The sequence below is a fragment of the Egretta garzetta genome, unplaced genomic scaffold (genome assembly GCF_000687185.1).
Source record: "Egretta garzetta isolate BGI_Z169 unplaced genomic scaffold, ASM68718v1 scaffold88, whole genome shotgun sequence".
NCBI classification, from domain to species: domain Eukaryota; kingdom Metazoa; phylum Chordata; class Aves; order Pelecaniformes; family Ardeidae; genus Egretta; species Egretta garzetta.
Genome location: NW_009260408.1, coordinates 2,311,182 through 2,325,332, shown reverse-complemented (window position 1 = coordinate 2,325,332; position 14,151 = coordinate 2,311,182). Strand labels below are relative to the sequence as shown.

Here is a 14,151-nt window from a genome sequence, read left to right as displayed (position 1 = left end):
CTTCCAGCCTGGGAGGCTGGGTACCCTGGGGATAACTCGTCGGGCCATTAAAGACCAAGGCAAAGAAGGCGTTGAGTATCTCTGCCTTTTCCTCGACTTTAGTGGCAATGTTCCCCCTTGCATCCACTAGAGGATGGAGGTTCTCCCTGGCTCTCTGTTTGCTGTTAACGTATTTATAAAAACTTCTCTTATTATCCCTTACAACAGTGGCCAGGTTAAGTTCCAGCTAGGCTTTTACCTTTCTAATTTCCTCTCTGCATGACCTGAAAAGATCCCTCTACTCTTCTTGGGTTGCCTGCCCCTTCTTCCATAGTTGGTAAGCTCTCCTTTTTTTCCTGAGTTGCAGTAGTAGACCTCTGTCCAGCTAGGCCAGTCATCTTCCCCGCCGTTTTGTCTTACAGCACATGGGGACAGCCTGCTCCTGTGCCTTTAAGACTTCTTCCTTGAAAAATACCCAGCCTTCCTGGACCCCTTTGCCCTTCAGGACTATCTCCCAAGGGACTCTCCCAACCAGGTTCTGAGCAGGTCAAAGTCTGCCCTCCAGAAGTCCACGGTGGCAGTGTTGCTGACCCCCTTCCTTACCTCACCAAAAATCAAAAACTCTACCATTTCATAACCACTAAGGCCTAGACGACCTCTGAGCAGCACCTCTCCCACCAGTCCTTCTCTGTTAGTGAACAGGAGGTCAAGCAGGGCCCCTCCCCTGGCAGACTCACCAGCTGTGTGTGCATTTCAGAAAAGCCCATGAAAACTAACAGCTGAATAGGGGAACATAGGAATGGTTTTAAGACTGGAAAATATGGCACATAGAAGGGTGATTGCCTTGAAGTTTCACAATTTGTTGTAGGCCTACAACCCTGGCAGGGGGTGATACTATTTCACAAAACACTAAAAATCATCAAAGGATGGAAGCTGAACTCTGCACTAAAGCTCCTACTGCCTGCCTGGAGCACTATGTTCCCAGCATTCACTGAGCAAGATTCAAGTTCCCAAAAGCACCACTTATTCTGAAATCCAAACAGCATTCAGGTCTGCTCTGAAAAGCTGAGGACAGCGCAAGAGTCATGGAAAACTGAGGCCACAAGTGTCTCAATTTCTTGTAACACCCCTCTGCTTCCAGAGTCAGTATCAAAAAGATTTTTTCTATTGGGATGTAAGAAGAATGAAACTTCTCTACTACCAGACCAAAAAGAGAGGATATCTTACCCATGGTATGTAGCCTGCATGAGTGCTGTCCAGCCATGAACATTATCCTGTTTGTCAATATCAGCATTTTTCTCAACAAGGAGCTGAACAAGGGGGAGCTGTCCAGTTACAGCTGCAATCATTAATGGAGACGCGCCATCAACATTGGTAATATTGACCTGACTCGGGTCTTCATCAACAATCTCCTTAACCAGCTGAAAGTTTCCTGTAAAACAGTAATAAAACATAATCTACATGAGCAACAGAGAACTGCTTAGCCACTGAATTCATATGTATTTTGATTTGCTTACATTGGTCTATATTTAGTGGAATTAAAACAGAAAAAATAAAGTACTAGAGCAACTGCAACACTAAAGCTAAATGGTTTTTGTGATCTTTGGTCTTTTAGTTGATCAGTACATCTTCCCAGGCTACATAAAATTGTGGCATAAGCATGAGGTGCTGTTTTCCCTCATTTTACTTATCTGTATACATATAGTACAATCCCATTACAAGAATCATTTTCTGAAATTAATGACTAAGCTATACAGGCTGTATAAACTACAGTGCAACCCACATGTAAAGACTCGAGTAGTGAATGTTTCTATTAAATTGTCATGAGATGATGCTGTGCAAGGAAAACTGATGTTGAGACACCATGATTTGTCTTTCAGCAGAAAAAACCTGTTGCATTTCCATAGGCTGAAATCACAGAAAGCAAGAATTTTAGAATCAAAGAGACTGGCTACAAAGGCACTCTGAAAGGTGGTGGAGGCCATCCCTTTTCTTAAGCAGATAGAACAACGCCCTATGTCACACTGACTCGTAAGTTCCTCTGGCAAAGGTGGTTCACTGATTTTAAAAACTTCTACTGATACAATTATCCCACAACCTCCCAAGGAATTAATCTATTCCAGTGCTCAACTTTCTTATAGTCTGAATTTTTTTTTTTTCAGTTCTGCCTCCAATATCTAAATCTCCGATGCAAAACTTCCCTTCTCCTTGCTCAAGAGTAATGCATTATTCCTGCCATCTTTCTAGTTCTTTAGAAGTGAACCTAACCTTCAAGTTTCCACATAAAGAAGCTGGTAGTCACCAAGTTCTTGTCTAGATTACAAAAAGCAGTACAAAATATGCTACTGAACATATTTTAACCAGGTTGTGGTTTTTTTCCTAAATATTAATGAAGGCAGGAACAAGCACCTTTTAAAAATGTATGAGGTAGTCAGGGTCATCTTAAGTAGAGAGCTTAAGCTCACCCAGATCCCTTACTTTTTAGATGACATACGGCAGGCAAAAGCAGGGAAGGAGCTAAAAGGAAAAAAACTTTCTCTGTGACTGAATATGTAACACCATAGGAACAGAGGTAAGAAGCAAATCATCAACTGCCATGCAAATGGAAAAATTCTCACCTTTAAAAAAACCCTTTAGATGGTAAACTGCTTCATGGCATGAGTTGCCTTCAACTCAATCACAGGCATGAACATTCTCCTTGGAAAGCCAGTCAGAATCCCAGACAACCCCTACGGGCACTTGAATGCACTCACTGAAAGTAACACCCGCCCACACCACTCAGCCCATTTCTTGGAACAGGAAAGACACAAAAGCACAGAACAATTTTTTTATGTCCCAATTTAGTAAAAGACAGCAGGTGGCTTTTTTAACACAGACCCACATCACAGACTTTGTTAAACAGAAACCCTGGAACCTACAGAGACTCCAGAATTGACTTTGAACTCTCGCCTAGACACTCCTTAACCTAAGTTGAGTTTTTAACAGTGCTGCCACCCATAGCTAAATACTTCAGAAAAAAACAGAAGGAGTATGCTGACCAGTATTCATTAGGCTCCCTCCCTTAGACTCTTTCCAACCCAGCACTAACATTTATAAACCTCAAACTAAAAGTCACAGGGGTACAAGAAGAGCAGCTGACCTCTCTAAAGCCTAACAGACCTGAGGCCTTTCTAGGAAGAGATTTTCACAGCTTACATGTGAAGAGTCAACATTTGAGAGCTCCTAGTACTGCTACCTATCACCTCTTTCTTCTCTACTATTATGTTTGCCCTTTTCCAGTTCTGACAGCCTGAAAAGCCATAAAGTTCTTGAGACAGTGACTTATGATGGTTAATTGAAAAGCAACTGTTAAACTGTTGTACCAAACCCAGGATGAGATCTGAATGCTAAGGCCAGGCTTGACTATTTAAAACGCACCTCTAACTTTTCAATAGGAAAGCAGTGACAGTAAAAATTTAAAGATAATTGTCAGTTTAAAGATGCATTGCTGAACTCCATTTGGGCAGATGTTGAGAAAAAATGATATTCCTTCACAAAAATCACTCATTTACAAATAATAATGATAAAAAAAATAAATCTAAAAATCCATTAGAAACTGTGAAAGTTGCCAACTCAGAGCTATCTTCAGGTTACAGCTCCCTGAAAAAGCAAGAAGGTGAACCACACCAAAGGCTTCATGATTATGTCACAGTCAGCAGTGGGTACATGGATAAAAAAGCTGAAATGAGAGGCAGTTGTACTGAACCCCAAAGCTCACTTATTCTCTATGCGCATATGACAGTCAGGAGGGGTAGAGCCATCTTTTAGTGCATTATGACCAGATTTTCTATGCCACAGGCATAGAAAGCACAGCCCCTGTAAGGATTATTAGGTCCACTGCATGCACAAGACTGTATTATCAATGTTTCCTCATTGTCTGGGGCATCTTAGTCCCAAGTAAGGGCAGGTTGACTAGAGAAGGAACAAACCTCTTCGGTCTCACAGGACAGCTCTCACGACTTCTCAGGATATAAGATTTAATCTCACATGGGAATGGTACCTTCAAATATTTGAATAAAAAATATTAAATAGATCCATCAGGAACTTTACTACTGAGTGACTTTTTTTTTTTCTGTCTATATAGCTAGAACTGCTGGCAATAGGGTAAATGTGCTATCATATAGCTGAAAACATTTAAATGGCAAAATACCAATTCTAAGAGCAGTAATCAGATAAGATTCAAGTACTGCATCTCTCTAAACCATCAAAGAGACTGCAAACAGTTCAGGCTTTTCTGGCCTGTGACTTTACCAGGAACCTCAGCAGAAAGCGATTAGTCCCATTTCCCATGCCAAAGCCATCAGATAGCAAGCCTCAAGCCAAACCCATCATTTCAGCACTTTTTCCTACACCGGAAGATCCAGGAAAATAGGTAACCAGAAAGCAGCTTGCCATCCACCATGAATGCAACCCATCAGAGCCTGGATCAAATTTAAATCAACAGGATGGCACTGACTTTCTCTTTGCCACGGAAGAGTTCTACCAGTTGTATGCTCATGAAAGTCACTCTTGCTCATGAGAGAACATGGAAGATCTGAGATTATCCTGGTTATTCTTTTCTTGAAGCAACTTTAAAGAGCAGTTACAATGCTCATACAGAGGCCAGCATATTTTTTGCACCAATTAGCACTTTTGTTTTCATAGTTCAAGTTTATCAGGAGGGGAAAAAAAACATATTACAGGTAATGTAGTCTTGGAATAACTCAACTACTAAATCACACCATTTTGGCATGAAGGGCACAACCAGGAGTTCATAAAGGTTTTCTCATATTGAAATGTAAAGAAAAAATAAACTACAGAAATAAATGTATTTTTAAATGAAAAGGAAAATAAGGAAAAAAACAAAGTAATGTGTAAAAACAGAACACGTCTTGGTTTCCCTTGTTAACAAATGAACGTGCTCTGAAGTTAGAAGAACCAGGCATTGTGGAAGCGTTCTGTTAGTACTTACCCAATTTCAAAGCATGAAAGACATCAGGTTGCCTCTTTTCTGTATCTGGAAACAAGACAAATATTTCTATTAGCCATCATTAAAAAAGCAAAAATTTCTACTAAATTTTTTATAGCAAAAACTATTAAAAGTTTACATAAAGGTACTATAAAACAGAACAAAGCAACCACTGATAACCTTTTAATTCCCTTCAGGAAGAACGATTCACCTGTACAGTTCTCTGTGCAGAGGTAAAGCTACAAACTATAATAAATCACCATCACAGGCTTTTGCCTTTCAATTTCCATTCTCTATTGGGAAACTGTATTTGGAAACATCTGTGTTTCCTGCCTGGAAGACTAAAATATCAATTAAAGAACCACAGTATGTTTCTGTGGTCTGGTGTAATCCTCTGTACAACAGCAAACACTCAAATAGTTCAGGATTATTTTGAAAGGTGACTCAAAATGAGTTTTACAAGATGTCCCATTTTTACTTCCTCTTCAGTATTGCCAGGTTAATTTGTAAAGGTCACAAAAATAATAGCCATGATTTAACTACACAGCCTGCTATTTGTGCATTAATAGATATCCTTCAGCTCCCAGATCATCATCCCCATAGTAAGAACTGATATTTTGAGTGAAGGATCTTTCGTTCAGACATGCCTTCGAAGTGCTTGGAAATGGCTGACACTATGTAAGATGAGGAAAAAATAGTGACATATTTTGCACCTTCTACTCAAGCCAGAAAAGTATGTCCTCTCCTCCATCTTCCAGAGCATTACTAGCACTACAGAACCAATGGGGTAAAAAGATTTTAAGGAAAACAAGGAGATGTTGAGAGATTTCCTGAGCCTGATTTTGTCATTTTTATGGAAATACAGAAGAGGTTAATGTTCATAGCTTGATTCTGGAGGAAATAATCTGAAAAAGCTGAACAAAAGCAATTGCTGTAAAGCCCCCCAAAACATAACTCTTCCTTTAAGATTGGGAAAAAGAGCTGTGGGCTCTACATTTTCTCCTGGTTCAGAAACTGATCTTAGAGAAAGAACTGCGTATGAGCTCACCATTGGAAAACAGATTTCAAAAGGCTGGTTTAGAAAAGGACCAGACCCTGTACTTGGCACATGAAAAGCCTGGAAGAGAGGCAGCCTCAGGGAGCAGGAGACCACGAGGAGATGCCAGAAGGAAGGACTGCCATCCGAGTAAGTTGAAGCAAGGACAGGGACAGAACACAGGCAACACCCAGGCCACATCAAGTAGTTCTGAATTTGTTACTGAAAACAGCCCCGAGAAGAGAGTTGCTTTCTTTTAGGAGGCAGTTCACCCTATCTATGGCCATGGATGAGATGACAAGTTCCTCATCTGCTGCCTCCTATGTGAGAGAAAGAATCTTTCTTCTTCCCAAGATATACAAGACTCCAGTGCTAGGAGCAGACTGAAGCCGTGGTCAAAAACCAATGCAAAAATTTGTGTGGAAACTTAAGTTTTACCCCCAATTAGTTACTACCCCTTTACTGATGGAAATTCCCCCTCAGCAGAGGTGACAGGAACACTCACCTGCTTTAATGCAAGTCCACTCTCCTAGCTTAAACAGACTTCTTCAATACTTTAAGTTCTATTGACTACAGAAGGCTTTCAGGACTCATCTGCCTGCACATACATTCTGTATGTGTAAATGCATGGGTGAGGTATAAAGCGCTGCACTAGTGAATCCCACAGATGTCAGATTTTCTCTGTGTATTGTAACCAACTGATGTCTATTCCTCAGAGGCTGGTCATGAGCAAATGTCTACAGTCAGCCGGTTCTGTCTGGTAGTGAGGCTGTATGAAAGCCCTAGCTCCAACTTAACCTATGAGTCAATGTCTGACTAAGCTAACACCTCCGAAGCAGAAAGAAATGTCAGATTTTTGTCCTTGCTTCTTAAAGTACAAGGGAAGCTTGACCTGCAGGAATGACACCAAATTTAAATAAAAATTAACAATTTTGGGAATTGTGGTCATGTCCACATGGTAGTGTAATACAGACATAATTAGATAAGATTTAAATGAGTCTATTTGAGTATCACAAGTGGCAGAGAGCTTGGAGCAGCCTATTCTACCCTACAGCCTTTCTGCCACCATGGCTGGATGGGTGGTAGCACCTGGAAAAGGATCTTTCAAGGGCTAGCCACACCCTTAGATTTCACAGCAAGTACTCCAGCAGCAGCTCTTTCAAACCCGCTTGTTAAGCACCTCCCAGTACTGCTTTGCATCATAAAGCACAAATAACTTGAAAAGTGTCCCCAACAGCCACATACAGAATAAGGTCTCAATCTCTGAAATGACTTACTGACGTTCAAATGTCCAACACAATGTCCAAAGCAAACTGTCTGATTTCAGGAACAGATTTAATGCATTTCTATTAGCATAAACAAATTCTGGAGAGGGAAAAAGAAGCAAATCCACAATATTTTAACAAAACTAACATAAGATATTCCTGAGATTATTTTATAGAACGAGCTAGAAAGAAAAACTAATTTTGAAAGATATCTGGAAGAGCTATCTGCAATGAGTAAAATTTTTTTAAAAACAAAATTCATGAACATTTCAAACTGACAGGTGACAGCAAGTAGTCTTAACCTTGATCTTCAATAAAAATAAAAATCCTAGGAAATGGCATACAAAAAACTGTCAACAGAATACAAATTTAGTAATTAAAAAACAAACTTGGAAAATTACTGTTAAAGGCATACAATAAACTACTCTGTCCTTTTGGCTGAGTGTGCAGTACTGGACATACTGGTTAAGACTGAAGGAAAAATGTTGTAGTCTTAAGTTTGCTCACACCTTCCTAAGCCTTCAGATCACCTGGTACAAGATATTACCTCTCTCTACAAAATCCTGGATTTCTTATATCCTTCCACACTCATGGCTAAACCTACATGACCACCACACATGATTTAATTACATGGTCGCAAAATGTTTCTTTATCAATTCTCTTACCTCATTCAGCGCATAACGAATGCATTACAGGGCAAAATTAAAAACCATAAAATCAACATTTCTTAATGTCATTTTACTTGAGATTTGCACTGAAATAATGTTATTTTAATCTAGTTTTGTACATACATGAGCACAGTGTGTGTGCCTATCTTTGTGCGTACGCACACACACACAGAGGCATATTCCCATTTTAGAGGAAGAGGTTGCTTACAAATTCTATGAAGTCCTGAAGTTAATTAAGTAGTCCCCTCTCCTGCAAGGAACAGAAAAGTAGGGGACGCATCGACTTGTTATTCATCCACATTAATACTTGGCTTTCTTAGAGTACACAGTCCATTATCAAAGGACTTTGAGGTGTTTTCAATATTCAGAGAGTGCTAGAAGAAAATGTTAGGTTAACATCACCTGGCTTACTGCATGTCACAGGCCTTGTGTGTGACACCCAGTGAAGGCAATCCGATGATGAGTTTTAGAAAGGCATTTAACCTTGATTGCGACTGTTAAGAGATTGCACACTTCTACTAAGTCACTCCAGGTCTAAGCTTCACTGCAAAACATAGCATCTTACTTCCTGTTCAAATTCTTCTAACTTTAAACTCACAGGTTTTTATTTCGGCTGCCATATAAAAAGGCTCTCCAGTGTTGGACTTCCTGTCTTTAATATGGGCACATTATTAATCACACCTCCTAACCACCTCCTCTTGAAAGTAGACAGATGTAGAGGGGTTTCTTGAACAACAGGGCCACAAAGTATTGTGGGAATACGTGGACAATCCAGGTTCTGTAAACAGCGTGTCCTTGGTACACTGAAACAAGCAAGAAGCTATGAGCTAAAGCGAAAATGTGCTGACCACAAGTAGAAACTAAGATAGCTGTGTTCTTTTTTTTATATATCCAATCAGTACTTGAGAATAAGCGCGTGGACAGTAAGTCTTAAACCAATGAGAAGTATTACAGGTGCCGTCACTGTCTGAGGAGAAGCGCGTGGACAGCTAATTGTTAAGTATTTGTAACCAATCAGTGAATAGAGTACGCGTGGCGCAGAAGCACTAAGACTATATTAACCATGTTGTAAGCACAGTAAATCGGCATTTGCTTGATCATATTGATCGTGTGCAGTGTCCGTGACTTCCGCGTCAACAGACAGATTGAACTTCTTTGGTCTCTCCTTACAAGGCAAGTTTTCTAGATTTTGTATCTTCTAGGTTTTGAGTCTGCAATATCCATTCTGTTATTATCTATTATCTTTTTTTATTTCCCTTCTTCAGTGCCATTTCAAGTAACCCTTTGTAATTTTCTTCCTAAATGAGCACCTAGATCATGTGTTTTAAAAGCAAAAAATAACTTAAAACATGAAAACATTTTAAAAATGTTTCACATGATTTTCGTTGCAGGATAGGAATCTCATCATACTAACATGGAGGAAATCTGCTGAAGTTGGGCATTTTTTTTTTGAGGTAGGTGTACGTATTTCAACATTTTCAAAAGAGTCTAGTTACAAATTATAAAGAACATCATGTACATACAAAACAACCCCTTTGACATCTAAATATGCAATTAAAACTTCAAGGACGCAAAACAAAAACCTAACGCTCCATACCTGCCTGGGGTCTGATTGTCGTGAGAGATTCCAGGTAGTCCCTCATGTCTTTGTGTTTGAAGCCAACAGAGATTTCAAAAGGTGTTTTATGTAGAACGTTCAGGTGATCAGGATTGGCACCTTTCTCCATGAGCTGCTGTGCCAAGCTCACCTTTCCACTAACAGCTGCCAGCATTAAAGGACTCCAGCCCATAGTCTTCACAGTGTAATTACAATCAGCTCCCCAGTCTAATAACAGATGTACTACCGCCTCATGTCCATGCTGAGCAGCTGCCATTAGTGGAGTGATATCGGGAAGGTCGTCTCTGCTGCTGTTAAGTACATTTGTGCTAAAATGGTCGTAATTGTCTACAAAAGCTCCAGATTCCAGCAATAATTTCACCATGCTGACGTGACCGCCTCTGGAAGCCATTGTAAGGACACTGGCTCCTAACTTATTCTGTGCATTGAGATCAGCGCCATTCTCCAGCAAGATGTGAGCCACGCTTAGATGTCCAAACCTTGAGAGAAAGAGATAAGGAAGAGAATTAACACCTTGGATGGCAGAGGCTTCCCAAAGAAAACCGACGTACTCTGAACATGGAAACTTTGTTACCAAATTGGCCTACTGACTAATATACAACATCAGATCATGCACACACCACTGAATGTGACAGCGGTGAGGGGAGGAGGGAAGCAATCAACAGCTGGGGACTGTAAATTAAACCATTCCACATGTACCAGTGACCATGCTCATAAACCAGGCACCGATGTAAGAGGATGTTCTGGCCAAAACAGCAGCTTGCTAGCCTCATTTTCAACTGCATGACATCAGCATGTAACTTGCAAGAACCACAGAGTCCTACTTCCAGGCCTGTATCATATCCAGGAATCAAAGCCAGTTTGTTTGCAGAGATCTTAATTAAGTACCCTCATTACTTTTGAACAAGTAGAGTAAAAACTTAAGGAGTCAATGCCAGAGGGGAAAAAAAAAAAAAAAAAGACCATTTTATGAACTGGAAACTGGATAGCCAATCTTTTGTATTTGCATCATCCCTTGCTTTCCAGTTGTGAACCATCAACAAACCCCCACAATGGAAGAAGGCTCAGAGAAGACAGGTGTGTACCCATGAAGCTCAGAAGAACACAGAGCGGCCACAGCTGTTGTAAAGCAAGCTGAAATTCTCTCAACACAAAGGGGACCAGAGGATGGCCTTTGTTTTAGAGAAATGGCTCTGTCAGCAAAGGGGGACAACTGGCTGTGTGACTGGCCTTCCCTAAAACAATCAACAGAAAATATTCTCTTCCTAAGTTGGCCAAACCAGCATGAGGGAAGTGCCTGCACAGCTCAGCCCAACACAGAGCACCAAAACTGAGCAACCAACGAAACAAATTCTGAAGAGAGCAAGGGGCTTGAGCTAGCTGGCTTCCAGCCACATATTCCTTCCCGGCAATTGAGGACGCCCAGCACTGTAATGGTGATGTGCTGTTTGTCTTCTGGTTCAACTGTGTGTTGCAGTTGCTATGCCAGGTTTGTGTTACAATTTCCCAAGACTGCTGTATCACTAGGCTAAATCAAAGTCCCACATAACATCAAGTTATTTCCAATAAGGGAACTTGGTATTAAAGCATTAAACCTTTCTTGTGTGGAATATCTAAAAGAACTTGGTCAGAGTACTCAACTCTGACATCAGTTTCACCCGTAACCCAGCTTTGATACCACTTGACTATCAGAGGCTCTAGTATTTTGTCAGTAAGCAGAAGACAATCACACATGCCATATGCCCAACCAGCTAGTTAACCATGAGAAAATGGAAACCCTTTACTGTTCCTCAGTGCAATAATCCTACATTTTAATAAACATAATACATTGACAAGATCATAGAATCGTTTGGTTGAAAAAGACCTTTAAGATCGAGTCCAAGCATACCTGTCTGTTACTAAACCAGGTCACTAAGCACCTCATCCACGCATCTTTTAAATACCTCCAGGCATGAGGACTTGACCACACCACTGGGTAGACCGTTCCAGTGCCTAATAACCCTTTCAGTGAAGAAACTTTTCCTAAACCTAAACCTCCCCTGGTGCAACTTGAGGCCATTTCCTCTCATTCTATCACCTGTTACCTGGGAGAAGAGACCAACACCCACCTCGCTACAGCCTCCTGTCAGGCAGTTGTAGAGGGCGATAAGGTCTCCCCTCAGCCTCCTCTTCTCCAGGCTGAACAACCCCAGTTCCCTCAGCTGCTCTTCATAAGACTTGCACTCCAGACCCTTCACCAGCTTTGAGGCTCTTCTCTGGACAAGCTCCAGCACCTAAATGTCCTTCTTGTAGTGAGGGGCCCAAAACTGAACACGGTATTCAAGGTATGGCCCCACCAATGCAGAGTACAGGGGAAGGATGACTTCCCTGCTCCTGCTGGTCACGCTATTTCCAATATAAGCTAGGATGCTGTTGTCCCTCTTGGCCACCTGGGCAAACTGCCGGGTCCTATTCAGTCAGCTGTTGACCAGCACCCCCTGATCCCTCTCTGCCAAGCAGCTTTCCAGCCACTCATCCCCAAGACTGTAGCGTTGCATGGGGTTGTTGTAACCCAAGTGCAGGACCTGGCACTTAGCCTTGTTGAACTTCATACAGTTGGCCTCGGCTCATTGTTCCAGCCTGTCCAGGTCCCTCTGCAGAGCCTTCCCACCCTCAAGCAGATCAACACTTCCACCCAGCTTAGTGTCATCTGCAAACTTGCTGACAGTGTACTCGATCCCCTCGTCCAGGTCTGTGATAAAGATGTTACGCAGAACTGGCCCCAACACTGAGCCCTGGAGAACACCACTTGTTACCGGCCTCCTGCTAGATTTAGCTCCATTCACAACGACTCTTTGGGCCCAGCCATCCACCCATTTTTTACCCAGCAAAGAGTATGCCTATCCAGGCCATGGGCAGCCAGTTTCTCAAGCAGAATGCTGTGGGAAACAGTGTCAACGGCTTTACTGAAGTCCAGGTACACCATATCCACAGCCTCTCCCTCGTCCACTAAGCACATCACTTTGTCACAGAAGAATGGATGCGTACTTTGTGCTCTTGCTACACATATCATGCATTACTATATGTTTGTGCAGTGTTTAACACAATCGAGCTATGATGCTGAAAGCAGCCTTTGTACACTGCAGCAAAGCAACTATTAGTTGAGGAAATCCCAAAGAACGCTACTAACCACTAACAGCAGACACGAGACCAAAACGCCGTAGTTTCCTTTCAGAAAGTACATAGTTGCATAAGGAAGCCTCCGGGGTTTGTCTAGTCCCTGGGTGTATCCTGTTAGCCTTCACTGCCTTCACTCAGTAGAGCCTGCAACCACTGTACACATGATTAATTTTATGCGTATATACTATCTCCTGTCCAATTTCAACAGGACTAACCACAGCCAGAAAAATAAACATGTACATAGTTCGAAACCTATGTCTGTACAAACACTCTGTCTCCTTTTTGGTTATCCATTGAAAAGAAAAAAGAAACATGCTCTTCCACTTTAAGCTTTCTCCACAGGTTTCCATGGTATCTACAGTACCTTTCAAAAGGCAGCAAGTCATTTCTTTAAAACAGTGAGAGGGTTATAGTGATTTGTGTTTACTGTTTTTAGAGAATGAGCATACATTTGTCATCAAGGAAAAAAAAAAACCTAAAAATGTTTCTGCAACTTTTTTCCTTTTTTTAACCTTCATAAAATAACAAAATTGTTGAACCTTGTCTTTCTTGTTCTTACTGGGAAGCCAGCTGTGTGACTCATTCTTTGGGAACTTTCTACCGGCTTTAATTGAAAAGAGAAATGTTGACTTTGAAACAGATGCTTTTTTTCCAAGTATTTTAAACTGTTATGAAACAAGAAAAAAAACAACCCCCCAAACCGTTTATCCTCTCAATTAAACATTCAATTCTTACAGGCAAAGACAGCCTTCCACCCTTGCAAAACACATCTGTAAATCCAGAGGGTACTTGTACATGTAAAGATAAGCACAAACTCAAGCATTAGCAGCACTGGAACCTCCCACAACCCAGCAGCGGGTTACACGAAGCACAGCGTCACTGATGCAGAAAGCAATCCAGTTTTGTCACTAAAAAACCTCATCAATGATTTCCCATACCCTCCAGTGAACCATTTAGAAAAATACGGGAAAGCCAAGTGAAACAAATGATTTGGTTGCTTCGGTATGTTTTATGTCAGAGGTGGCTTTTCAACAGATAGGTAAAACACATACCAAAAAAAAAAAAAAAAAAGGCAAACAAGAGAAAGCGGAGTAAGGACGTGCATGCATCTTATGATTCCATAATTCTATTTCCACGGAAGGAAAGAGGGGAACAGTGTTTTCATGTTCAGGTTACCTCTGACTACAATTCTGCGCTGGCTTTACCCAAGAAACCAGCGCACACAGCTTCAATCAACACAACCGTAACGCGGAAAGAGAAAACCTAACGCCCCAGTGTAATACCTCACCCCAAATTTAAACCCGACAACCTCTCCTCACCCACCCCCGGGGAAGGCAACAGGTGACCGCTCGGATCCCCCCGGGATAACTACACCAGCGACCGCGGCCTACAACATGGCGCCTCCGCCGCCCACCCTCAGGCACGCTGACCCGCCCGGA

General features: G+C 41.5%; 1 protein-coding gene across 1 annotated transcript in view; it reads right to left on the bottom strand.

The window, feature by feature from the left end:
- The window catches only part of ANKS6 (ankyrin repeat and sterile alpha motif domain containing 6), a 43,986-nt gene that overhangs the window by 28,949 nt on the left and 886 nt on the right, over nucleotides 1-14,151 (bottom strand). Inside the window, exons 2-4 of the mRNA XM_035899013.1 lie at nucleotides 9,533-10,032; nucleotides 4,970-5,014; nucleotides 1,207-1,411 (exon numbers count right to left, since the gene is read on the bottom strand). Of these exons, the coding sequence (XP_035754906.1) occupies nucleotides 1,207-1,411; nucleotides 4,970-5,014; nucleotides 9,533-10,032 (750 nt within the window). The remainder of the gene's footprint in view (nucleotides 1-1,206; nucleotides 1,412-4,969; nucleotides 5,015-9,532; nucleotides 10,033-14,151) is intronic.